At 51.3% G+C, this 25,851-nt stretch overlaps 10 protein-coding genes across 10 annotated transcripts; 5 read left to right on the forward strand and 5 right to left on the reverse strand.

The window, feature by feature from the left end:
* Positions 1-125: 125 nt before the first annotated feature.
* N7498_000330 (putative mitochondrial carrier protein (Rim2)) lies at positions 126-1,254 on the reverse strand (the record flags this gene model as incomplete). Its single annotated transcript, XM_058447393.1, has 3 exons — positions 126-338; positions 399-1,089; positions 1,139-1,254. The coding sequence occupies 3 exons, from the start codon at positions 1,252-1,254 to the stop codon at positions 126-128; spliced, it is 1,020 nt and encodes a 339-aa protein (XP_058312804.1).
* A 710-nt stretch (positions 1,255-1,964) lies between these two features.
* On the reverse strand, positions 1,965-3,707 carry N7498_000331 (fatty acid desaturase; the record flags this gene model as incomplete). Its single annotated transcript, XM_058447394.1, has 2 exons — positions 1,965-3,450; positions 3,505-3,707. The coding sequence occupies 2 exons, from the start codon at positions 3,705-3,707 to the stop codon at positions 1,965-1,967; spliced, it is 1,689 nt and encodes a 562-aa protein (XP_058312805.1).
* Positions 3,708-6,675: 2,968 nt separating this feature from the next.
* N7498_000332 (ribonuclease P subunit p30 family protein) lies at positions 6,676-7,678 on the reverse strand (the record flags this gene model as incomplete). The annotated part of the gene is made up of 2 exons (XM_058447395.1): positions 6,676-7,523; positions 7,603-7,678. The coding sequence occupies 2 exons, from the start codon at positions 7,676-7,678 to the stop codon at positions 6,676-6,678; spliced, it is 924 nt and encodes a 307-aa protein (XP_058312806.1).
* Positions 7,679-8,084: 406 nt separating this feature from the next.
* Positions 8,085-9,305, forward strand: N7498_000333 (casein kinase II subunit alpha/alpha'; the record flags this gene model as incomplete). The annotated part of the gene is made up of 4 exons (XM_058447396.1): positions 8,085-8,199; positions 8,316-8,689; positions 8,747-9,166; positions 9,222-9,305. The coding sequence occupies 4 exons, from the start codon at positions 8,085-8,087 to the stop codon at positions 9,303-9,305; spliced, it is 993 nt and encodes a 330-aa protein (XP_058312807.1).
* An 850-nt stretch (positions 9,306-10,155) lies between these two features.
* On the forward strand, positions 10,156-13,780 carry N7498_000334 (valine--tRNA ligase). The gene is made up of 4 exons (XM_058447397.1): positions 10,156-10,431; positions 10,487-10,561; positions 10,663-12,672; positions 12,725-13,780. The coding sequence occupies exons 1-4, from the start codon at positions 10,401-10,403 to the stop codon at positions 13,729-13,731; spliced, it is 3,123 nt and encodes a 1,040-aa protein (XP_058312808.1). The 5' UTR covers positions 10,156-10,400; the 3' UTR covers positions 13,732-13,780.
* A 173-nt stretch (positions 13,781-13,953) lies between these two features.
* N7498_000335 (rRNA-binding ribosome biosynthesis protein RPF2) lies at positions 13,954-15,016 on the forward strand (the record flags this gene model as incomplete). Its single annotated transcript, XM_058447398.1, has 2 exons — positions 13,954-13,982; positions 14,038-15,016. Exons 1-2 carry the CDS (start codon positions 13,969-13,971, stop codon positions 15,014-15,016), a joined length of 993 nt encoding a protein of 330 aa, XP_058312809.1. The 5' UTR covers positions 13,954-13,968.
* Positions 15,017-15,434: 418 nt separating this feature from the next.
* On the forward strand, positions 15,435-16,452 carry N7498_000336 (Tim17/Tim22/Tim23/Pmp24 family protein; the record flags this gene model as incomplete). The annotated part of the gene is made up of 6 exons (XM_058447399.1): positions 15,435-15,449; positions 15,513-15,628; positions 15,706-15,732; positions 15,802-16,015; positions 16,111-16,334; positions 16,395-16,452. 6 exons carry the CDS (start codon positions 15,435-15,437, stop codon positions 16,450-16,452), a joined length of 654 nt encoding a protein of 217 aa, XP_058312810.1.
* Positions 16,453-16,967: 515 nt separating this feature from the next.
* N7498_000337 (uncharacterized protein) lies at positions 16,968-18,950 on the reverse strand (the record flags this gene model as incomplete). Its single annotated transcript, XM_058447400.1, has 2 exons — positions 16,968-17,448; positions 17,500-18,950. The coding sequence occupies 2 exons, from the start codon at positions 18,948-18,950 to the stop codon at positions 16,977-16,979; spliced, it is 1,923 nt and encodes a 640-aa protein (XP_058312811.1). The 3' UTR covers positions 16,968-16,976.
* A 792-nt stretch (positions 18,951-19,742) lies between these two features.
* Positions 19,743-20,981, reverse strand: N7498_000338 (DUF3431 domain-containing protein; the record flags this gene model as incomplete). The annotated part of the gene is made up of 1 exon (XM_058447401.1): positions 19,743-20,981. One exon carries the CDS (start codon positions 20,979-20,981, stop codon positions 19,743-19,745), a length of 1,239 nt encoding a protein of 412 aa, XP_058312812.1.
* A 4,025-nt stretch (positions 20,982-25,006) lies between these two features.
* Positions 25,007-25,780, forward strand: N7498_000339 (ureidoglycolate hydrolase; the record flags this gene model as incomplete). The annotated part of the gene is made up of 1 exon (XM_058447402.1): positions 25,007-25,780. One exon carries the CDS (start codon positions 25,007-25,009, stop codon positions 25,778-25,780), a length of 774 nt encoding a protein of 257 aa, XP_058312813.1.
* Positions 25,781-25,851: the final 71 nt, after the last annotated feature.

Here is a 25,851-nt window from a genome sequence, read left to right on the forward strand (position 1 = left end):
GCTCCCAAATTTCAAACCAGCCAACGCCCAGGGTAGAATACATGCAATTAAGTCACGGCCGCTCTAGCAATGCAAGAAACAGGCCGCTTTTCGATGATAATGTACAAATGTGAATGTGGCACATTTTACGGCGATGTGCCGACAAACCGCAGAACGAACTCGTATACGCCCAGCGTGATGATGGCCGAGGGAATGGATCGCACCATGTGAGGCATCAGGCCTCCGTACAGGCCTGCCATTCCCTCTTCTTTGGCGATGAGTCGGAAGCACTGTACCAGGCCGGTATATTTGGGGATGCCGTTTTCGAGGGGTGCTTGACGGAGTCTTGTTCGGATGACCTGCGAAGATTAAAACGTTAGATGTTGCCGATACGAAGTCGTCGATCCTGGAATACATACCTCGTGGGGATAAGCCAGTAGAGCAGCAGCAAACTTGGCAGAACCCGCCGCCCCTGTCGTGCTCACCCAGCTTGTGATTTCCCGCTGCGTAGCCGTTTCTTTCCCATCCGGTGATCCGAGTGATTTGTTCAGCATCTTCTTCAAGCGCTCGTACAGGACTAGATGGAGCGCTGTTTCGACGGAGCCTAGGTAGCTTGCACTGAGGCCCTTGTACAGACCCCGGACACCTTCCTGGCGGAGAACTTGCTGCACACAGTCGAGACTGTTCTTGTACCGGCGGCCTCCGGTGGCTGCCTGCGACTTATCCAATTGCAAGCGGGTCTTGACGAGCCAGATGGGATTCGTCGCAGTCGCCGTGGCTATTCCCGCGGAGATGGCGGCTTGCGCGTGGATGATGGTCGAGTCTTCGCCGAGGCCTGTCACTTGGGCACCGATTCGTTTGCAGTTTCCGTAGACGTAAAATTTAATAGCGGTCGCCGGGACCACGCCTGCAAGGCTGGGTCCTAGGCCGCGGAAGAATGCTCGCCATCCTTCTGCGCGGTAGATGTTGCTGACTATTCGGGCGGTTTTATGGCTTGTGCGGAGAGGTGCGTCGGAGGAAGAGGGAGGATGTTGGTAGAAATCGGATTGAAGACGTGTTCGAAGAACATCGAGGGGTGATGTGACAATTGCTGTTGCGAAGCCGCCGCTCCTGGAGTCGGGTTAGAAAGATCGACAGGATGACGATGAGAAAAACTTACGCGCCGGCGAGCAGGTGTACCAATGGGTCGTGGGACTTCTTCTGGGTTGTCACTGGGACCCGGGCGGACCGGGTCTCGTCAGCGTGCTGACCGTGGACTTTGGGGCTTTGCTGCATCGTGACAGCGCATGCTGGGGAAAAGAAGACAAGTCGAGGCCCCGGGAAATTTCCAGTTTGGGATACGTCGGCGCCGCAGTTTTCGCGCTATCACGTGAGATAACAAATCCCAGTTTTCTGATAGGCGCCACCGCCACACTCTCCTTTACTCATCAGATGGGATTCCTAGAATGTGATTTGTTACTTTGACTGGCTTGTTAGATTGTACTGAATGATTCATCAGGGTCATAGGAAGCCGATAAATTTTGCAATAAGCAGAGTGATTTGTAGATTGACCAATGCATAATTTTGTTTTACGTCTAGTCGCATAGGAGTATTAGAGATGTCGGTCGTGGATGTGATCCAACCATCTTTATTAGTGTTGACAGAATTCCCCGAAGAATGCGTGTCCACCCTGCAATCCCTCGGTTGTGTCTTCGTTCATCAAGATAATGTAACAATTACAAGAGCCTTATTTACAATCTAAGCGACGGTAACCCTGCCGCCTCGGGGATATAGATCTATGAACTAAATTATCGTAGATCGCAATCAGAGATTAAGTTCCAATTATTCAACTGGTAGACATAAGAATTGATCTGCAGTGGGGAGCTCGTTGGTAGAGTAAAAAATCCGTTGAAAGAATATATCTATATGTCTATAGGTCTAAACACGTGGGATATCAATTGAACGCCCCTCGCCTTATGAACTTAACTCGCGTCGAGCGGGCCTCTTCAGTGTGAATGGTGGTGGTCAGCAAAGACACCTTGCTCTGCACACGCCTTTCGGCACTCTTCCAAGATCCTTGCCTGCTTGGCGACATGTCCGAGTCGACCGATAACTTCCTTGTTACCATCGTAAAAGGTAAAGACAGCGTACGGAATCTTCACATCCTCACAGAACTCCTTCACAAATTGCTGCGTCTTGCGCAGGTTATGGCGAGGAATGCGGGGATATAAATGATGAATGGCCTGGAATTGGAGTCCGCCGTGGAAGAAGTCCAACCAGGATGGACAGTCCACGTCCATGGTTGTCCGGAGCATCTTTTGCGGAAAGGACTCGAGAGGACCGAGATCGGCAGTGGACATTGCGTAGTGAGAAAGAGTAATCTGCACATGCAGCGGTGCAGTAACAATGTGAGAAATCAGGACGAAGGCGATCCGACTCCACCAGTCCGGAATGCTGAGATAGACAACCCCATAGCCAAACCAGGTCCAGAAGAAAATCTGACCAGCCAGCTCAAACCAACGGTGCCACCAGCCAGCACCGTGCCGAGGGCCACGGCCGACATAGATATGTTCCCAGCTCAAGAAGTAGAGGTTGAAGCGGCCGAAGAGGAGAATTGGGTAATATAGATAGTGTTGATACTTGACGGTAAGCTGAGCCACCGCATCGTATTCCATGATCCGATCGTAGTAGGTGCTGCGCAGGCTACCAAAAAAGCGGTGTGATAGAGCGAAGAAGGGCATCAATTCAATGTCGGGATCGTGTTCTGGGGCATTCGTCACGATATGGTGGACATTATGGCTTCGCTTCCACCACCCTAGACTAAGTCCACCTAGGTAGTCCGCAATGATCATCCCGATGACAGTATCGACTTGGAAGTTGTGAGTGATACCCATGTGGCCGGCATCATGGGCCGAGAAGACTAGTTGATGCCAAAAGCATCCCAGGAAGAAGCCGGACAGGCAGAACCAAGACCGTTTCAAAAAGAAAACGAAGAGACCGAACAGGAGGCTGTATCGACATATTTCGATGGCGTAGGCAGAGTAGTTGCAATTGTAAAGTCCGGCTGCACGGATGCGCTCGTTGAGCTGACGGTATTTTTGGGTGATGTTTTCTTGGTGTTCGGCAGTGAGAGGAGGGTACTTGGATGAATCCAACTGAATCTCGTCCTGGGTCCGCGCATCCATCACATACCCTCCTTTGGTTTCTGCTGGTGGCGGAGGAATGATGCTGACCGCTGAGGATATGGTCGATATCGATCGTCGGCGTCTTAACCCAACGTCTTCTGCTTCAAAAATTGGCGATGGCGGGGGTGAAAGCTCCTCGTCGTCATTTGATAGGTCTGAAGTCGAAATGTCCTCCTCTTCTACCTCATCTCCGTTATAGTGGCGGAAGTGGCCACCTTGGATAGGAGGAAGAAAGTTGGTCCATCTTCCCTCGATTGATCCGATCTGGAATTTGTTCATGCGCTGACGTGCTTCCTGTGAATGTAGTCTATGGACTTGTTGTTAATACATTGGCAAGTAATAAGACAAATTGAAAACTTACGCGTTCACTTCGTCTGTGGCATCTTTGCCTATCATGTGCTTGATAGCCAAGGCGCCGCCGGGGTGGAATTTGATCCAGCAATCCAGTCTAAGCACTTTACCGTCAATGATGATGATCGATTTGTTGTCGGCAATCATGCCTTCAATCTCACGTCTCGAAAGAACATTTTCCCTGGCCAAAGCCCGGGTAGTCGTCTTGCTCATCTGCGATGGTTGACAAGATCCCTGGAGATATCAAGACTGATATTGTCGGAGATTATGGTCAGGGATTTGGAGGACAGGCGTTATAAGTTATAAAGACGGGAATTACGGGCCACCTCTACAAAAGGATCCATTTACTCGGCTACCTAGACTTAGCGCCATAGCGCAAAATATCCTTCCTCTCGGTCTAATTTTGAAAGGGGCAGTGTAGTGGGTCACCCCAGGAGAAATGTGGGACAAGGAGAGAGTCCCGTGGGGAGGTTGAGGAGAATATGGTACAGGAGGAATGGTGGAGAGGCGTGTACTACGTGGCGTATATTGGCGAGCACTGGAGGCTACGGCATGGGAGGTCACAGCGAGTGACACACAAGATAAATATGGATCGCTAAGTGGGCCCATGCCATACGCGTCTCCAGATCATGTGAATCATTATTCGCTGGGTTAGAACAAGCTTAAACCTTGAGACTTTTCCCCTGTCAGAGATTGAAAATACCCGATCGCTAAACTAGCCTCACCCTATCCATGTGCTCTGGTGACCCCCAGTGACAGGTGCCATTGTGTATCCAGCCGATTGAAATTACTTCTGGGCCTTCGTATCTATCCCGCGTTGAAATCGGAGTTCAGCCTTAGGTAGGGAACGGTGGCAAAACTCTTGGCGTACCCCTAAGAAGCGATTTTAATAAATCTGGTACGAGGTACGAGGGACCACTTAAAACCAATTCGCTCCCACTGAACCGACGGTGAGACACTAAGAGGCGAATAGATCTGCCAAGGTACTTCTCCATGTAGATTTTGCCGTTCCAGACCCGCTCACACCTAGGGGGCCACAAATTGAGGGCCCCTGGGCACGTACTACTGCGGTAGTACTCTAACTTAGGGTAACCTCTCTCCTTTCTTGGTGAGGTTCTTGTGCTAGGTTTAGGCACGTCCCTGATCCACCGTACAGGGCCCCCTTAATAATCTCTCCTAGAGTATTGCCGCACAGTTGGCGATTACGGGGGTTTTTACGATTCTAACAAATTGTGGCATTGTAGTTGGCCCTCTCGCACCTAATCCGAGTGATCACTTTTACAGATTTGTGTAAGCAAGTAAATTATAAGCGATTTCGGGCTGGTGCTCAGGGGAAGCCCTAGCCTACGATTTCAAGAGACTCTTCTTGGGCCAGAAACATTACTTGTGATAAATTTAAAAAGCCGTATCAGTCGAGTGAGATTTTTTAAATTAGCTTTTCGGGAAATGAAATGCAAGCGGGCAGAAAATAATAATATTAGAATGGCCAAGAAAAGAGTACGTAGCAGCCTTGCCTTTTCTTAGGAGGCCTAGTCTAGGTAGATGAAATCTATCATTTCCAAAGGTTCCTTATTACCAACAAAGCCACTCTGAAGTTTTTGCCAAACCCATCCATGGCTGAATGCTCTCGTGGCAAAGGTTCTATTGCGGAGACGGTAGACTGAAGAACTGGGACTGGCCACATGGTTGCGAAATTTGTCCACTGCGGAGGGCGGGTCTACCAGAGACGACACGGCCACATGCAAGAAGCATTGCCTGACACGGCCACATACAAGAAGCATTGCCTTACAGTCAGAAAATTAGCGGATCCCAGATACTATGGTGACCAATCGGTGGGAAATATTTGAATCTCCATTTCCTGTGACGGACACGCCGAGGAAGGTTCCTGGATGCCTGCATCGTCAGGTATCGATATGTACGCACACTTCCCTCTCTCACGTCTCTCTACCCAAGTTTAGTATTCTCAAATTTTCTACTAAAATCCACATCCATTTGTTCTAGTTCTGTTTTCTGTAATTGAGCGCATGGCATTTCCTACCGGTCGTCGCTTTGTCGTAGAATTAGTGTCTTCTCATAAGATGCCCAGGTATTAAGGCACCATTCTTGATGCCTGATTCGTGCATTTAACTATAGGGCGGTTTGTCATTCACGTCTTATCAGTCATGAGATTGTTTCAGAATATTTCAAAGGAATTTTTGGACTTATCCAGGAGTTTACATGGATTTTGGTCTTTATTTCTTTCAGTTTCTAGGGGGATGCTGTAAGTAACATGAGCTTGATGATAACGTCTGCGTAGCTCTTAACCGGCAGCATGATTCTGTGATTCTCGTAACTCGCAGTGCCGTCGACATAGGGACCTGAAATGATATATTAGTCGTAAGTTTCCACATCGATAGCAGTATCACAATATCACTGGTGATAAATAAAGGAAGTTCCTCATGACCCCAAGCCACCCTGTCAGGAGAATTGACTATCACGCCAAAGCTTTCTTCCGTACCAGACAACCAGAGATTCCCTGAATGATTTTTTAAGGAGGACGATTGATAGCTATAAAAAAATTGTGGTATAAGTGCCCACCGCAGGACTGTGGTAGCTACATCCTGGCAAAGCTCGAACTACGGATATATGCGGGCTACGATGAGCTCAGGATGAGCGCCGTGACTGTACGGAATCACGGCCGACGATAGTGCGTACAGACTTGATTTAATTTTTTTTTCAGACTCGATCACTGAGTAAAGGGTATATATGATCGAGGGTACGAGGTATGGTTATGGTTACACTGCCCTTGCGGCAAGTAGATCAATGCAACGGACGGCCATGGAGGCTGAAACCGAAGATCAAACTTGCGGGCTAAACGCAGTGTGATCATTAGGACACAGGCCGTTGGACATGACGAATTCTTTCGATTCGCTTCGTGGTCACACCGACCGGCGGTGGACGGCGACCAAGGTGATCAGTTCACTTCGGCTGCTAGTCGTAAGGCATGATGAGGAGGCTCCACGGTGGAATGTCCATTAGATGAAAGCGACATAGTTTGTGACCTTCTGGCTGATGTGCAGAAGCTCAAAAATTATCGCCCATTTGAGCACAAATGCACAGATGGGGTAGGGCAGTGGGTCCCACATTCAAGGAATAATAGTCTCTGTATCGAGAGACCATAGATGGGAATCATTGTAGGAAATCAGCTTGCGTCTGCTCCTCGTGACTCAAACTTGGCCTTTTTGGCTCGTCGTTTCATCTCTCTCTTCGACAAGGCCTTCTCGGGTTCCTCGGTCACGGTCTCCGAACCGAGGGAGGCCTTTCGTTTTAAAGTATCGCCAATGGCTCCCGGCTGTGCCGAAACCGAAGCATGTTCTTTGCCTTTCTGGTTTTGTGAGGGTTTACCAGATTTGGCTCTCTCGCCCCCATGAACAATGTCGACGATGCCGCGCCAGCTGGTCCGCTTCAATTTGGCAAGCGCCACAACTTTCCTCGTCTCCTCACAAATAGCTTCCTTCCCCCGCTCTTGTGACAGACCCCAGACACAAGTCAAATTGATCACATCCCAAGGAGCTCGTAGGCCGAGGGCTTGCCGCGCCTCACTTGACACGATAATGCCGCGGCCGCGTGTAGCTCGGATCAAAGACATGGCATTTCCAATAAGATTCCGTCGAGCATCCAGACCGCTTCCCGTGACACCCGGTCCATAGCAAATCTCGAGACGAACACCACGTGATATCGCAGCCGACAGCATTTTGAATTTGAAATGATACGGAAGTCGCACAGACAGATCCAGCGAGATCACGTCGCATTCCAGGTTCGTACAGGCACTGAGAAGGGCCTTTTCGTTCGTCGGACGGAGAGCAACGATATCGTAGAACTGGGTCAGGCTGTTCAGGCGCTGGTTCTGCGCGGGGTCGGACAAGGTCAGGTTCAAGCGGGTCAGTAGTTGGAGAGATTTCGGCGGATTCGACGGGAGAGCTGGCGGAGTGAGGTTCGGAGGAAGCTTGCCGGTGACGGACTGGGACAAGGCCACGGTAGTGTAACCGACTGAGGGTCAGGTCAGTACCTCATGTGGTCACGATCTATCATGCGCAGATCGTGTGCCGGCCGCGCGAAAATGACTTACGTTCCGCCAGGAAATTCAGGGTGTGCGGGGCCTCCGGGTCATCGGGGCTGTAAGGGACATTCAGGTCATAGAACATCCTGCCTGTCTGCCTGGTTTAAAAGGACAGTACTCGGTCCACAGGCCAAGGTACAGAAAAGAAAAGCCCGAGTCACGAAACTGTCCGAAAGAGGAAACCAGAAATCATCCGGAACAACCTATACCCGGGCCTAGCCGCATCGGGACTGCTCTCCACAGCGATCCCGTGACAAGGCGGAACAGATCTCGCTCTCACGCAAAGATATCCCCCCTCCAACCCCATTGTTCCAGGACGATCGATAGCACGGCTGCATTCGGGCTGTCAGTTGCTGGGCCTGCTGCTGCTGCTGACTTCCTCCGTCTTGTTCCCTCCCAACCCTCCCTTTTTTCCCCTAAATCGTCGCACCCCGCGTGACCCCGCCGCATCTTCCATTTGTGGGCGGGCTCGGAAGCCGTCTACAATCACCATGGCGCGCGTATACGCTGATGTCAATGAGCACATGCCTCGGTCCTACTGGGACTACGACAGTGTGAACATTTCCTGGGGTGTTTTGGAGAACTATGAGATCGTTCGCAAGATAGGTACTTAACACCTGATTGAAGCCATCCGACCTGGAGAATGGCTGTATCATCTGCGGCTGTCCCTGCAAGGTGGAAATGCTGTCCGATCGAATCCATGCTAACACTATCTGCTTTAGGTCGTGGAAAATACTCCGAAGTTTTCGAAGGCATCAACGTCGTCAACTATCAGAAGTGTGTCATCAAGGTTCTCAAGCCTGTTAAGAAGAAAAAGATCAAGCGTGAGATCAAGATTTTGCAAAATCTTGCCGGTGGACCTAATGTCGTCGCACTGCTGGATGTGGTCCGCGACAATCAGAGCAAAACTCCCAGTCTGGTCTTTGAGGCTGTCAACAACACCGATTTCCGAACACTCTACCCTCGCTTCTCCGACTACGACGTTCGTTTCTATGTCTACGAGCTACTCAAGGCGCTCGACTTCTGTCACAGTAAGGGCATCATGCATCGAGATGTCAAGCCTCACAATGTCATGATTGACCACGAAAAGCGCAAGGTTCGTCATAATTGCTGTACGTTGCGTGATTTTTTGTTCTGACTTTTTCTTTTTCAGCTGCGGTTGATTGACTGGGGTCTGGCCGAGTTCTACCATAAGGGCACCGAATATAACGTCCGTGTTGCATCACGCTATTTCAAAGGCCCTGAGCTGCTCGTCGATTTCCAGGAATACGATTATTCCCTGGACATGTGGTCCCTGGGCGCGATGTTTGCGTCTATGATCTTCCGCAAGGAGCCTTTCTTCCACGGCAACAGCAATTCGGACCAGCTGGTAAAGATTGCTAAGGTTCTCGGTACCGAGGAGCTCTTCGAGTACCTGGACAAGTACGATATCGAACTCGACCCGCAGTACGATGAGATCCTCTCTCGCTTCCCCCGCAAGCCATGGCGCTCTTTCGTCACTGCCGAGAATCAGCGCTTTGTCAGTGATGAGGCTATCGATTTCCTTGACAAGCTTCTGCGCTACGACCACGCCGTATGTTGCTTTCCACCTTGTATTTTGTTTCCACCTCGTACTGACCCCGAGATAGGAACGTTTGACCGCCCAGGAGGCTATGGCACACCCTTACTTTGACCCCGTTCGAGCCGATGCCAACAGCAACACCCAGTCGTGAGTTGCTTCTCGCACTGGTTGACAACCGCGGCTTTTCTATCTTCTCTACCTCTCCTCCTATCTGCACAAATCTCCTGTTCTTCCTTCCCACACTGCCCGATGGTCAACACAACGCTCGGCATCCTGGTATTCCCTTTTTCTATCTGAGTTTTACTTATGCCGATATGAGCGGTGCATGATCGCGAAACTGGAAGGAGAACGATTGACGCAAACCCCTAGCCATCTCTTCTCTGAGTACCCCGGATGAAGAGTGGCTACGATGAGTGACCGAATCCCGTTCGGAGACGACGTTGATGACAAGACATGACATCTAATCTTTCTGGGCCGAGCAGCCCTGCATCGCCTCAGTTCTGCGGACGTGTTAGTGAGCGAAATAAATCAGTTGACGTCTTAGAGCGGAGGAACCGTCTTGTGTCTCCCTTAATGTATAGCGCTGCTTCTGCCATTTCTCTTCCTTCGCCCCTCGTCCTTGGTCCGGTGTTCTGGATTTCTCTCTTCCCTTGCTTTCGTAATTCCCCTTGCTTTTTATGCGGCTCATGTTTTTTCGTGCACATTCCAGGAGTGATGATATTGGTGAGGTACACATGTTGCTTGGTGATCATTACGAGGGTTCTGAAGAGACAATGCATGCAATTCCATTTTCCAACTGAACTTTGAAGAAGAAATTCCCGTAGATTTAGTAGATGTATTCATGAGTTCAGCCGTATATAGAAGCTTATCGCGCGCCGATCGCCCGTTGGCACCGGCGTCATCACGTGAGGTCAATCTCGACGCCCTTTTAGCATCAGCTAACAATCGCGAGCCTGTGATTGGCATGTCCAAACGTTAAAAAACACGGCTAGTGAACAACCGGTGTAAATAGTGACTCATATGAGACAAGACAGCAAGTCCATAGCCCAGCGCCCGCGTTCTCCACCGATCCTCTCCTGCGCCCCGCCCTCTCATTCGTTGCCTCTTCGTGGGAAATTTAATTTGCCCGCATTTCGCACAACCACCCCTCCTCGTCGCATCCCACTCTCTCAAGATACTCATCCGGCGATTCGTGGCGCGATCGGCGCCTTGGAGATTCACTCCGCAATATCGATCATTCTCCAGGATGGCTCAGAACCCTGCCTCCCAAACCCCCAGTGCGTACCCCGGTGACTCACTCCGTGCAGAACAGAAGCTCATAACATTGAATAGTTGGGGAACCCGTCGCCCAGCCCCAAGCTGGACAGGATGCCTCTGCGGCTCCTAAGGTGAAGTCCGAGAAGGAGTGTACGTCGACCCAAAGGAAACCCCTGCCCATATCCGATACCTGGAATAACTGGATTGGAGTGGCTCGAGTAGCATTGGCTGACATTGTGGTTCTTGTACAGTGGAGCGTGAGCGCAAGAAGGCTGAAAAGGCCAAGAAGTTCGCAGAGAAGCAGGCCAAGCAGGCCACTAAGCCTGCCGCTGCACCCAAAGCCGAGAAGAAGGCGCCCAAGGTCGAGAAGGACAAGACTGCCGATGCATACGACCCCCAGGTGATCGAGGCCGGCCGACTCGAGTGGTGGGAGGAGCGTGACCTCTTCAAGCCCGAATGGGGCCCTGATGGCAAGGTCAAGCCCGAGGGCTCTTTCGTCATTCCTATCCCGCCTCCCAACGTTACCGGTTCCCTTCACATGGGTCACGCCCTGACCAATGCCCTCCAAGATACTATGATTCGCTGGCAGAGAATGAAGGGTAAGACCACTCTGTGGCTTCCCGGTATGGACCACGCCGGTATCTCGACTCAGAGCGTTGTTGAGAAGCAGTTGTGGAAGAAGGAGAAGAAGACCCGCCACGATATTGGACGGCCAGCTATGACAAAGATGATTTGGGACTGGAAGGATGTTTACCACGCCAATATCAAGAACGCACTGCGGAGAGTTGGCGGCTCGTTCGACTGGTCCCGTGAGGCCTTCACCATGGACCCCAATCTGTCCGCTGCCGTGACCGAGACATTCGTCCGCCTCCACGAGGAGGGCATCATCTACCGTGCCAACCGTTTGGTCAACTGGTGTGTGGCCTTGAACACTTCGCTGTCTAACCTGGAGGTCGAGAACAAGGAGATTGAGGGCCGCACCCTTATGGATGTGCCCGGTTACGAGCGCAAGGTCGAATTCGGTGTTCTTACTCACTTCTGCTATGAGATTGATGGCTCCAAGGAGCGCATCGAGATCGCTACCACTCGTCCTGAGACCATGGTCGGTGATACCGGTATCGCCGTCCACCCCAGTGACAAGCGCTACCAGCACTTGATCGGCAAGAATGCTCGTCACCCCTTCATTGATCGTCTCATGCCCATTGTTGCCGACGAGGAAGTCGACCCCGAGTTTGGTACTGGTGCCGTGAAGATCACCCCCGCCCACGACTTCAACGATTTCAACCGTGGCAAGGCTCACAATTTGGAGTTCATCTCCGTCATGAACGACGACGGTACCTTCAACAAGCACGGTGGACCATTCGCTGGCATGAAACGCTTCGATGCCCGTTACGCCGTCATTGAGGCCCTGAAGGAGGCTGGATTGTACGTCAAATGGGAGCATAACCCCATGAAGATTCCCCGCTGTGCCAAGTCCAACGATGTCATCGAGCCCATCCTCAAGCCCCAGTGGTGGATGAAGATGGAGAGTCTCGCTGAGCCCGCCATCAAGGCCGTTGAGAACGGTGATATCATCATCCGCCCCGAGAGCGCTGAGAAGAGCTACTTCCGCTGGATGCGGAACATCAACGACTGGTGTCTATCCCGTCAGCTCTGGTGGGGTCACCAGGCCCCGGCTTACTTCGTCAAGATCGAAGGCGAGAACAACTCCGAGAGTGATGGTGAGTACTGGGTGACCGGCCGCACCGAGGAGGATGCCAAGAAGAAGGCCGAGATCAAGTTCCCTGGCAAGAAGTTCTCGCTGGAGCGTGACCCCGACGTACTCGACACTTGGTTCTCCTCCGCCCTGTGGCCCTTCTCTACCCTTGGCTGGCCCAACAAGACCCACGACTTCGAGAACCTGTACCCCACCTCCGTGCTGGAGACTGGTTGGGATATTCTCTTCTTCTGGGTCGCCCGTATGATCATGATGGGTATCAAGTTGACAGGCCAGATCCCTTTCCGCGAAGTGTACTGCCATTCTCTGATCCGTGACTCCGAGGGCCGCAAGATGTCCAAGTCCCTGGGCAATGTCGTTGACCCTCTGGATGTCATGGAGGGTATCCAGCTGCAAACTCTTCACGATAAGCTGCTGACTGGTAACCTTGCCGATAAGGAGATCGCTGCTGCTACCAAGTACCAGAAGAAGGCGTTCCCCAAGGGTATTCCCGAGTGCGGTGCTGACGCTCTCCGCTTTGCCCTTGTCTCCTACACCACTGGCGGTATGTGTTTTCTTTTTTCATGGTGTCTACAATTACTAATTTTATTTCGCAGGTGGTGATATTGCTTTCGACATCCAGGTTATCCACGGATACCGTCGTTTCTGCAACAAGATCTACCAGGCCACCAAGTTCGTCCTTGGCAAACTAGGTGATGACTTCAAGCCCCAGGCTATTGCTACCAAGAATGGCAATGAGTCTCTGTCAGAGCGTTGGATTTTGCACAAGTTCAACACCGCTGCCAAGGAGATGAACGAGTCTCTCGAGGCTCGCGAGTTCTCCCCCACCGCCATCACTGTCTACCAGTACTGGTACGCCCAGCTGTGCGACGTGTTCATCGAGAACTCCAAGTTCCTGCTGGCCGAAGATTCTTCGCCCGAGATGCAGGAGTCCGCCAAACAGACCCTCTACACTGCTCTTGAGGGAGCCTTGTGCCTGGTCCACCCCATCATGCCCTTCATCACCGAGCACCTGTGGCAGCGCCTTCCCCGCCGCCCCGACGACAAGACCATCTCCATCATGAAGGCCAAGTACCCCGAGTTCCGGGCTGAGTTCCACGACCCCGCCGCGGAGACTGCCTACGAGCTTGTCTTGAACACCTCCAAGGCTATCCGTTCCATCTTGGCTCAATACGATGTCAAGACCAAGGGCGACATTATCATCCAAACCTACGATGCGACCAGCCAGAAGACCGTTTCGGAGGAGATGACCAGTATCAAGTCTCTTGGTGGCAAGAACCTGGGCGAGTTGTCTCAGCTCGGTCTTGAAAACAAGACCCCTCCCTCCGGCTGTGTGGTCGCCGCTGTCGGCGCCGAGGCTGCCGTCTACCTTCGTGTCTCCAAGGAGGTCGCCCTCGAGCAGGAAGAGAAGGCCAAGGCCGGCCTTGAGCGGGCCCGCGAGGCCGTGCGCAAATCGCAGGGTATCATGGCTGCCCCCAACTGGAAGGACAAGGTCAAGGCTGAGGTCTGGGAGGCCGAGGAGAAGCGACTTCGCGATAATCAGAGCGAGGCGGCTCGTTTGGAGGAGCAGATCAAGGAATTTGAGAAGCTGCGCTTGGAGTAAATGGCGGGTGCTTAAACCTGTTTCTGAGTACAGATATAAAATAAAGTAAATTTCTCATTGTTCATTTATTTTTCTTTTAATTTTTCCTGTCAAGTTGTACTGTCGAGTTGTACTGTCAATTTTGTAGTTTAGGTGGAGTTGAGTGAGTTCTTATCGATAAGCGTGCCAAGCCTTGCCCCCAAAAGTTTTCTGCGTTTTTTACTCCGAGCAACCACAACATATCAACCTACCGCCATCATGTTGCGCGAAGTGTACGTGCCTGAAAATTTCTCGATATATCGCACCCAGCTAACAGTTCCTTTCCAGCAAAGCAAAGAATCCCCGCACCGCGCGCATCCTCAAGGCGCGCGAGCCCCAACTCATCGAAGGCCCGAAGCGGACTCTCATCCTGCACGGCACAAAATGCCCGCAGGCCCTCGACACCGTTCTGAAGACCTTCCATTCATTGACAAAGCCCAACTCGGTCCTGTTCCACAAGAAGAATGAAAACCTCCACCCATTTGAGAGCGTCGAGAGCGTCGAGTTCCTGGCCAACAAGAACGAGTGCGGACTGGTTGTGTTCGGTAGCAGTAACAAGAAGCGCCCCAATGCCGTGACTCTTACTCGAATTTTCAACTCTCAAATGCTCGACATGTGTGAACTCCTCCTTCTGCCCGGCACCGACGGTGACGCCATTCCTCCCATCAACGAGCTGGTCATGCACGTTGGTCTCGGCCTCCGTCCCATGATGCTCTTCGCCGGTAGCCCCTGGGAGGACCCGACCTCCTCATCGCATGTCATGCTCAAGAGCTTCTTCCTCGACATGTTCAAGGGCGAGGAGACAGACAAGATCGACGTCGAGGGTCTGCAGTACGTGCTTATGGTGGGTGCCGAAGAGCCGCGTGACAACCTGAGCCCCATTGTTCACCTGCGGTGGTACAAGGTGGTGACCAAGCGCAGTGGCCACAAGCTTCCGCGCGTGGAGCTGGAGGAGATCGGCCCCAAGTTCGATTTCAAGATTGGCCGTATGCGTCCCGCGTCGGCCGAGGCCATGAAGGAGGCCATGAAGCAGGGCAAGCGGCCCAACGTGGACATCAAGATGAAGAAGAACATCAGTATGGACACTATCGGTGACAAGGTCGGTCGTGTGCACCTGGGCAAGCAGGATCTTAAGGGTCTTCAGACCCGTAAGATGAAGGGTCTGAAGCGCCGGGCTGGTCGGGAGTCTGATGAGGAGGTGGATGCGATGGAGGTGGATGAGGTCTCTGAAGATGACGAGAGCCACAAGCGGGCTCGGACAGACTAGATGTTTGAGCTACCTGCATTAGTTGCGTCTTATTATATTGTTTAGGCGTTTGGGCCGGTTGGGTTTTGTGCTTTTTTGATGCCTGCACTAGAGTTGATATGCCGGCATGGAATAAAAGTTGCATCTACATAGTGCTCCCTAAATGACAATACTCTTTCCACCTCACCTTTGCTAAATGAAGCACAGCTACAGTCCATAGCCGGCGTAGATGGGTTTGTATAGCACCACGTGACCATGACGTCGGCCTTCGGCATCATCTCACATGCCGAGGCCCTCAACTGCGGAACGCCGATGCAAACTGCCGTCCCCTCTTCCTACTCTCTATTCTTCCTGAATGAACTTCGACCTGCCAACTCCTCGTGCTGCACTCTAGTAGCTCTCCTACAAGTCCGACCTCCATTCGAGGTCCCGCGCTGCCATGGATGCGCTCCTGGTGAGTACCTCAGAACTCCAAGTTCCGCAAGCACATGAAAGATGCAGCTGCTGACCCCTTCAGTCTCGCCTGGACGAAATCGTCCTCAAGCCTGAGCTCGCGCCTTTACTGTCCTTACTGAAGGGTGCACGCAATGGTATCGTCTACGGATCGAAAGTGCGCTTTCCGCATGCGCTGGTGTACGTTGGACCTCGGTGTCTCTTGTTTGAAGCATAGTTGCGATGGATATAAGCTGACGTGTGTCGGTTGGTTACAGCATGATCTTATTATTCCGATCGGGGACGTAAGTGTACTCCTTCCACCTCCGATACCCTCTGAGTTCCCTTTCCGGGCTAACGGAGACGACGTATAGATTCCGGGAAAAGATCAAGCTCGTCCTCAAGGCAACGCGCCAGCACGCTCGAAACCTCTCCACCTTCGCCGTGATCTACAAGGCATCCATGATCGTTCTCCGGAACATTAACCCCACCGGCGCTGGGAAGGAAGGCCGTTACGACAGCTTCTTTGCGGGCTTGTTGGGCGGCTATGCGGTCTTCGGCCGACAGCCGGGAAGTGTTAGCCAGCAGGTACGAACACTCCATACAGATCCTTGGTCATTTCAAGGCCAATCGTGGCCTCGTAAAGGAAGCTGGAATACTCCAAAATACTAACAACAACCTAGATCGTCATCTACGTCTTTGCGCGTGTGATGCTCTCCCTCGCCAAACTCGCCATCCAACCCAACATGCACCCTCTCTCCTCCCTTATCTCCCCTGAAGCCCGCACCCAAATCACCGATCACGCATGGCCCGTCTTCGCCAGCATGACTTGGGCCTTCGTCATGTACATCTTCCGCTGGTACCCCGAGACCCTGGTATCGAGTCTGCGGAGCAGCATGGTATACATGTAAGTTTCCCCTATAACCTCCGTACCTCTTCACGGCATGATACTAATTATAATAACCAGCTATGCGGATTCCGACCACTGGGACTCCCTCCGAACGCTGTTCTTACACAATAAATGAGCAATTCGCTCTTTGTAGGGTTCCGATCAGAGACCGGTCCCGTCTCATTCCCTTCCAACTGGTTTTGGACGTTGGCGCATAGATTGGCGTTTTTCCTTCTTCTTTTTTCAATTTATCTGGGTTGAGGACAGTGCCGCTTCTATACGATGCTTGTGGTGCGCAGACACCCTTTGCAGGGCCATGTCCGAGATGTTTCTACCTTGTATTATGAGCCATGGACCATTTATCTTTTTTCTCATATTTGGTACAGGTAGTCTTGATGTGTTATAGAGCGGTAGTCAATTTATTTCCGAACCATACAGATAAAGTCCAGCGTGTTGGCATCGTGTAGTATTTTAAGAGCTTTCTCATTAACGTAGAAGCAACCTGCAGGCTGCGATAAGATGGAGGGCAGAAACAAGAGAAAGATATAGAAAACTTGCACAGAATATCATCCTCAAAACTCCTTAAAAATTATCAGTAATACACAGAACCCATAACGGGATCCACAAGAAATAAATCAAAACACTAAGCGCCGCAAGAAATTACTGCTGGGTATTCGCGCCATCAATCTCAACCAAAAGCTTGACTTCACCATCCATCCAGTCAACAGTGTCCGCCGACAAAAGCGCCAATACCCAATCCTTCTCGGTCTGTACTGGGACCAAGCCATCTGGGAGCCAAGCTTTGACTTTCCAAGTTGCAGGGTCTCTCGATGCATCATTGTCATCTAGGCCTGGGTATCGGCGGAGGATGGATGATTTGACGTAGTCGACGTTGGGGCATTGGCTAGCTGGGAGGTCTAGACGAGGGAAGATGCGCTTGCCTTGAGAGAGGATGTTGATACGGAGGTATGTATGGGTATTGCTTGTGCAGGGGGAGGCGTCGCTATTTGACGGTGCGGGGGTGAATGGTTGCTGGTGGAATTCTTGGTCTTCTTGAGGCGGTGGTGCACCTTGTCTGGTGGCGATGTTCTCGCGGATGATTCGCGAGACGTCTCGGGTGATACTGCTTGCGCTGTTCGGGGGTCAGTTATCAAGTTTGTGCTCTGTAGGAGAGGGGACTTACAAATCGTCTCGTGCTGGAATGTTACGGCCTCCGCCGACCCGCCAAGGCAAATTCGAGACCGAGTTGTCGTGAATAATGCGATTGATGTTTTGGTTTTCACAAGCGGGCGGACAGTCGTAATTACCGTGATGGACAACGTGATAATGGCTATCAACAGCCGCGACTAAGCCGCGCCAGTCAGGCTGCTGTAGACCGGAGATGGACCACAGATTATCCAGTTCAAAATCGTGGTTATAGGCGTCGTAGTATCTGGAAATTTCATTCCAGTCCGGCTGATATCCGTCTAATAAGAGGTTTGTAAGTCCAAGTTCCATTGCGTGATTGGAATCCATTGGCGCCTGTGCCTGAGGCGGAGGTGGTGGTGGTGGTGGTGCCATCGACTGCCTCAGATCCTCTGTTCGCTGACCCTGGTCATGCATTTGAAGCTGTTGATCGGGAGAGAAGTGCGAGCCCTTCAGATCTGGGAAGCTATCATCGGTCTTTCGGCGGCGGCGCTCGTCCGTGCCGCCTCCTTTGCGGGTTTCAATTGCATACTGGCGTTGCCGTTCATTGGTAACCATTCGTCTCAGGAGAGGAATGACCAACGAGATGATCTTCTGTTGATCACGGGGCCAGATATAAGTCCGGGGACCCATGCCCTCGTTGACCACGTTCTCTCCAAAGAACCGTTCACCATTGCCCTCGGCCTCGAGGAAATGGCGCACGCAGTTCCATAAACGTAGTTTCACCATCTCCGTATCTCCCTTGCCCCGCTGACCAACACATTCCCTTCTATCAGGATGGTCATCATCCAGCATATACCCCTTAGCCGCAGCCTGAAGATGAAGGAAATTCTCAGGCGACAACTCAAGTGATGAAAACAGCTTGGACATCGGGGGCCGAGTATACTTCTTGTTGCTAGAAGGTTGACGGAATAGCGCCGCAGCGGAATGCACACCAACCGCGCGAGCCTCTGAAAGAGACGACGGCGGTGCAGAACGAATGTCCATGTTTTCACCAGAAAATCCGTGGTTATTTTGTTGAGATTGCGAATGGTGCTGCGACCCGAGACCAGCTCCAGCCAGCGCAGGATCAAGATTGTCGTCATTTCTCTTTCGTTTCTTCGACACGGTACGAGACAGGCCAGAAAACCCGGATTGATCATTCAGATGTCTCAGGTGTCTCCCACTTGCCATGCTTGCAACGAAGCTGGCATCGCCGAAGCCATCATCTCCGAGTTGCATATCTGCACCATAGCCATCTAGTTGATGATGTGCGGCAGCAGCAGTGGCCTCCACTGCCCACTGAGAGACATTGTGATCTTGGTCGGCAGCTGCGGTTGCCGCTTCCACAAGGCCTGCGAGCTGGCTGTCATTGTGCACGTATCCGTTGTTCGGGTCGAGATGAGCGTTTGAGACACCCTGATCACCTGACGAGGCTGCAGGCTGGTGGTTGTTGGAGTTTGAGGACATGGTGAAAGATCAAGTCTGGAGCGTGGCGCGATGCGCAGTATTCCGGGTTTCCGTAAGATGTGGAGAAATTCGGTCGATATCGAGCGCTTCTCATGCGCTGAGAACAGATATATTCAGACGTCACGAAATATCCGTTGCAGACTTCGATCCGCTTCAAGAACAAATGTGCCTCCAAATGTAGCGGCCAGCGTCGGACTTTGGATGTTGTTACTTTTCGCGAATGATTCACGCGTGCGTGAGAATTCGTGGGTTGGAAGGACCCCGGGAACCTCGCAACGCCACACCCCTGTAGGGGTGAGAAGCGTGCTGAAATTTAGAGGAAATCAAAGCTGATCGGATTTTTTGATGGAGCTCTTGAGCTCGGAGCTGATAAGGCAACGCGACGAAGATGATGTTTGCGCGGTTTGAAGGGGGAGCAGACAATGCAAACCTTGCATCGGATCACGTGATCTACACGGATGCATCCCGGGTCGCATTCATCAACACGTCCATAACCTACTATATGATCTTATTACACTCAAATATCATTTTGAGCTAGATGAATTGCATATCTTGTTCTATCGGTCTGCTCGAGCAGCTCTTGAAATCACACAATAGATGGTGGTATAATACATCAAAAACAAAAACGAGGTATACAAATGTTCTAAATCGCCTCCAGTAAATTCAGAATTGATGCAGCGCCCTAGGCGTCATGGGACAAATCCAGGGACATTCGGGAGCATGTTGGTGCAAAATTCACACTCCAACGCCAACAGATGGGCAAAATAGCATATATATGTCAAATCGGCGGTTCTAGAAGCTATCACCGGCGTTCCAAGGCCGGCCAGCCTCCTCGGCGCGGTATTTAGGGTTCTTACCGCGATCTATTGCAGCAGCTAAGATCTGCGAGACCTCGGTGTCCTTTTCCATCACCATATCCTGGAGTTGACTCTTGCGGCCAGGCGGTGGGACTTTGAGGTCCTGGGTTTCATCTAATTCGTCGCTGGCCTGTGCAAACTGGAAATCCTCTTCCAAAAAGATCCAGTCCTCGAGCTCTTTCTGCAAATCCTTCTTCTCGTCGTCGAGCACCCTCCAGTTCTGGTATTCGGCGGGACCGCCGAAACAGAATCCGTAGCCATCACAAAGACACACGCTTTCATCAACACAGACCACCGGCTCGCCGGTGAACACGTACTGCCAGAGGTATTCCCAGATACGGCCGGCAATGTAGTCACTTAGGTCTGTCTGCAGAAGCCAGTCGCGATAAAAGATGAAGCGCGAACGTGGGATAGTACGGATGCGATCCCGTGATAGAGCGAACTGGGCGCAGCACGGCTGCGCCAGGACCGACGGGACCGGCTCGTCGGGGAACAGTTCGCCCCAGGCCCGGGCAAGCATCACCTCCTCCTGCTTGGACTCGTCTTCAATAATAGCACCCGGGTGCATCCAATCGGGGCACCCAGGACCGTGGCTACAGCGAGTGTTCATGTAACCTTCTCGGGTGACACGGTCCAGGCTGAGACGACGGAGCATTTCAGCCGTGTCGCCGCCAAAGATTTCCTCATTGTGCCAGGCTTCTTGGTGCGAGTGGATAAACACCGCCACGTCGGGGAGTTCGTCGTAAAAGTCGATGCAGTAGGTCAAGTAGATCATCACTTCATGGCCCTTGTTCTTCGGCGGGTGGAGAGGCGCCTTGGGATCGTCGGCGACGTAAATAGCGGTCTTCCACCCTGGAAGCTCCTTCTCAATCCAACTGATGTCCTCATTTTTGGTCCGCGGGACCACCAGCATCTTTGTATATTCCGAGCCAGGTGGTTTGGCGATTCCAGGGACAAAATTCGGCTGAGGGGCGTACAGCGTTTTCTCATCATGATTGTAGCTGTGATTGAACGTCCCCGTCCAGTTGCTAGACGGGTAACCGGCATAAAAGTCGCCCAGACCCACGACTTGCGAGGCTTTATGCCATGGCTGTGACAGGCTTCGGGCCGTAAGATAGAAGCCGAAAAAGAAGCAGAAGCCGAGGAAGAGGACCGATCGCCGTGAGAGAAGCATGGAAGAGGGCCGGTGGTACAATTATAAACAGAGAATTGGTCTGTCGCACAGAGGCAATGTTAGTCATGAGGCTTGTTCGAAGGGAGGTCGTTGTATCAGCGCGTGGGATGAGAAACGAGGCTTTGGGTCTGCCATTCGAAGGATTGGCTGCAATAGGGCTTCGGGTGTCAGGACGTACTCGGTGGTCAAGGGGCGCTCATGGCAGGGCATCTGGCGTAGACTCGAGCCAAATGCGCCAGGGAATAAAGAATAGAGGAGGAATGTGATTGGAGTAAAAGGAGAGACAAGAAGGGACAAGAAGGGGAAGGGAAGAACACCCGCCGAGAAAAGGGAGCTCGTAAATATATCGCGGGGGCCGCCTGTGGACGAATTGACTGCTGAAACACGGGCGCAGGTGGATCTGCGTTGCGCACCGCCTGCCGATGACGACAATCAACGGTCAAGTTGATGATTCTAGTCCTCGACTAGACCGCTTTGAGTAAACTGTTAAATATGCGTATATATTGTATTGAATTCCTAGCGTAGCCACTATGACTATAGGTGCTTTCGTAGAGTGCAAATACCGTCATTGCGTCCCTGTAAAGAGGCAATATACCTAGCAATCGCGAAAAGGAAAAGATAGACGCGCGAGGTCTTCGCCCCTGAAATTCTCCACTTGGCTGGAGATCCGAATGGCGGGCTCCCTCCACTTCGGTCGAGGCCTGGCTTCCTCGTATATATAGCTTTCTAGAATTCTTTACAAATACACCTGAGAATAAAAAGCAACCAATTTATTGAATTGAAATGCCAAAGCAGACCAAAGCTCATCAGCATCTTACTTAGCGTTGCTAAAATACTATCCTCGGGACAAACGACCCTCCCATTTTTGCATCTGTGTCAGGTACGAACACCTAGAGATCCCCAAGCACCCATTTTCTAGCCTCGTGCCATAGCGGTATCACAGCTGTCCTCGGATACCTTGGGCTGTGCCTCACGATGCTGAATAACAGCCGACGGGATGTCGGACCTGGTTGGACCAATCGCTCGAAGGAACCCAAACGGGTGACGATTTGAATATGATCCAGAGCGACCATTGTGGCGGTGTATGGCTCTAGGCAAGCTTATCTATTAGATTTTGATATCTGATTTCCCTATAGGGCTATAAGAAATAGTGGTAAAACTCATCTTCTAAACTCAATTGACACATGACGTTATATGATCCTACATAGTCTACTGGTATTAATAGTGGCCACTAGGGAAAAAAGAGTTTCCAAATGATAAAATACAATAGTAGTTCGACACTTATAAATAGGTCCTTAGAATATGTATACAAAGTCGTTCAACAGGACATCTACATGGAGATTCCCTTTTTTTTCAAAAAAAAAAGAAAATAAGAAAACTTCTAACATAAAAGACAGGGAACAGAGGATAGGGTGCTGTTCTATCGCAGTGTTATTCGTCAAATACTACTGGCAGTTTTACAAGGTCGAGACAATAAACCATAAGATACTCTACCTATTCTTTTCTCAGGTATGGTGTCCAAGTCCCGTTTCTTTGGGGCTAATGGAATATCGCAGATGTATCGCTTGGGCATAGCCATATCTCTAGACAAGAAGTGATAATATCTGCATTTCCATGCTGACACAGAATTAGCATCTCCGGTACTTTTGATATCCTAGTGGCGGCTATCTAGAGATGGCAAATGCAGGCGCATGGTGCTGGTCCCCACTTCCAGGAGACAGATGTATCCACCCTCAGCCCTACATCAGACGTTCTCATTTTAGGTGGAATTGGAATTGTTTTTCCTCGGTCAAGTTTTCTTGCTGGCTCTAATCCTGGATCAACTACGATCGAAGAGCCGCAAGGTGGTTTACACAACCGCTTGGGCACAGGTGCAGCATCGAATGCAACTTCAGAGTACTACCGACGCAACGCAACTCACAACGATTTGTCAAATACAAGATTAATAGCCATTCAAACTGTCGATCACGTATGGATAAGGGTGGATCAATTGCAATGAGCAAATAAACTGGCAAAATACCCGAGATAAGAAATGAAAAGAGGGGAAATGTAAATGCGGGCTTGTGGAGATTCCTGCTCCCGTTCGCTCCTCGGCTTCATGAATTGCGCCTCTTGACTTGTGAGATTGAAGGAAAGTAATGGTCATCTGCTCATCTGTTTCGGGTTCCGTATTCCGTGTTCCCGACTATCTTCCTGTGACCCCAAGGTTCTTTCCAACAACTGTAGCCGCTCCGCTGTCGGTCTATCTTCCTGTGTAGGTACCTATACCTCGCATCCCTTCAGAATGAACGTCATAGCTTGTGCGAACTGAGGTTATCCTCGGGTGTTGTCGGATATGCGTGGCGTGGCTCGGTCGACTTCCTCGCTTCTCCTTTGTTGGCCCCGCATGGCCGTTGTGCTGATGTGGCCGTTGTCAATTTGTTCTGCTCTGGGAATCATCCGTCTTCACGATCTTAGTGAGTTGAACCTTTTGACTGATGGAGTCTGGGATTGATTACCCAACTGCCAATTCCCACTGTATCCAGCTGTATACTGGACGGACCGCTGTTAATAGTCAGATCTCACTGGCATATTTATTGATCTTAGTGGCAATCTCTGTATACCTTGTAGCTGACCTGCCAGGTGCCTGGCTGGTTGAAGCAGTTGCACCCCGGGGAGTTGAACCCTGTTTGGAGGGAGGACTATTCTGCGGTGTCTTCGTTGGTTCCGCCATAGTTAAGCGCGAACGATCGATATCAATGGTTCGAGAGAAGTTATGTGGTTGCAGCATGCAAGACCTAGAGCAATTCAGGGAGGATGGTAGTACCAGAACAACAAGCACATGCTCAAGGCCACGGCCACTATTCAACCTGGCCGGGAAATGCCCTTCTTTTATGTCCAGCGCATCTCCAAGAACCAGCGATGAGCAACACTTCAACCGCAATCAAACGCCATTTGGAGACGGTGTTGATTCGGATCGATATCGAATGCAAGGAATTGGGCACGAAAAAGCTCGAATGAAACGATATGTGCCGCTGATGATACACTCCAACGGCAATGGAGCCAATCGCAGGTTCTCCGTGCTCGGCCATCCCGAGACTCCCAGATCTCTGTGCCCAAAAGTCCGAACTAGAGCCTCATTTGTGCAAGTCAAGCCTAGGATATACCCGGTTGCCTTGCCAATGTAAATGCGGACCAAGAGCGAACCCCCTCATTTCCATGCTCGAGATTTCTGTTCCATTCTCGTTGGTCGGTGACCCCTCGGTGGAGGCAACGTGCCGCTCAGGGATATGCACAGACGCGGAGAAGCTCCCTATAGCGTTTGAGCATCTCGACATTAGCCTACATATCTACTCCAAGATCCTGTAACCCTGTACAACAATTATCGTATTCCATGATTCTTCCCGCAGATGCGGTAGGTTTTACTTTTTGCTCTGGTATACTATGTACTTCCTTGGACCGAAATGATATCCGAGATCGACCTGCAACTCCATCTACCAAGGATGCTTTTGCTGTTGGGCATCCATCTAGATGTACTGGCTGGGAACGATTAACTTGCCATGCTAAATTGGAGCTAGCGAGACTACAGGTACTCCTGTGAGATGCTTACGCCAGTTTAATGTACTTCCACATGCAAATAAGCAGCCTCCTGGAAGGTGGACAACGAATATATAATGGAAGATGTGCATAATAATTCATAACGATGACGATAAATATTTAGAGTCCGGTAATTGTGAATACAGCGAAAGAACTTATCTTTATAGAACTAGATAGTGAATAAAAAGTTCCCCGAGATCAAATGTACTTCCCTCCCAACCAATCCGGGAGAATCTTTCCCGTCGGCCCCGGCCGCTTATCGTTATCGCGTCGCATCGCCGGAGAGCGCCGACGAGCTCCCCGCATTTCCTATAACTCTCAATTCTTCCTCTCTTCTCTCTTGTATCTTCTACGTCAAATAAAACAGTGGTCAGAGGCAGGTTCTCACGCGAAACAACCAGCTTCAAGAACTCGGAGCTTGCAGAACCTACCTGCTACACCAACCAGCCATGGCGCCCATCCTCACCACCAACCCATCATTGACGCTCGTTCCTGAACCTCTAACCCCGGAAAACTTCGCACAATTCGGCACAGCCATCTGCTCGCCCATTCCCCGCGATCTCAATGTCGCTCCGCAGCCCTCAAACCTCCCACCTTACAACCCAGCCCCGGTCCTGGCAAACCAAAACTCTGCCTTGAAGTACAGCCCCATCTCTCCGCTCATCGACCGCTACGCCAATGGCCCCAGCGGCACAGCATCCGAAGCTCGCATGACCATGTTCTGCTGCTTCCCGCGCAAACTGCGAACGACTGCCTCGCCCGAGAAGGAAGTCTTCGACGTGCGCATTCTCGAGCGCCACCCGTTCACAAACCAGACTTTTGTTCCTATGGATTTGTCAAGTCATTCGAAGGTCGGCGATGGCGAGGATGAGCCCATTTTCTTGGTTGTTGTTGCGCCGACGCTGAAGGGTGAGACTGCTACGGCGACGAATGAGGCCGGCGAGACGATTACTATTCGTGATCCACCAGATTTGAAGAACGTGAAGGCTTTCATTGCTCATGGTGGTCAGGCTGTTACGTACGGTGTTGGTACGTGGCATGCGCCTATGGTGGTTTTGGGGAGGAGGAGGGTTGATTTTGTCGTCGTGCAGCATGTGAATGGTGTTGCTGATGAGGATTGTCAGGAGGCTGCGTTTGGTGAAGGGGTTGTTGTTGACTTGGGTCGTAAAGGTCAGCATGGTCGGAGGGAGAAGGGTCCGCAGTTGTGGAGGGCTAAGCTCTGATTTACGAGATATGATCTCGATGTATATTCGGCTTGGGTGGCATTATGCATAAAAGAAGCCTGGGTATTGTA

This window comes from Penicillium cinerascens (assembly GCF_028974065.1).
Source record: "Penicillium cinerascens strain IBT 15544 chromosome Unknown contig_16_segment0_segment0, whole genome shotgun sequence".
NCBI classification, from domain to species: Eukaryota; Fungi; Ascomycota; class Eurotiomycetes; order Eurotiales; family Aspergillaceae; genus Penicillium; species Penicillium cinerascens.

Bases quoted from the DNA above. Each gene is read 5' to 3' on its own strand.
- N7498_000334 (XM_058447397.1), top strand. From the start codon at position 10,401: ATGGCTCAGAACCCTGCCTCCCAAACCCCCA. The intron at 10,432-10,486 runs GTGCGTACCCCG...AACATTGAATAG, and splicing joins CCCTGCCTCCCAAACCCCCA to TTGGGGAACCCGTCGCCCAG. The intron at 10,562-10,662 runs GTACGTCGACCC...GTTCTTGTACAG, and splicing joins GGTGAAGTCCGAGAAGGAGT to TGGAGCGTGAGCGCAAGAAG.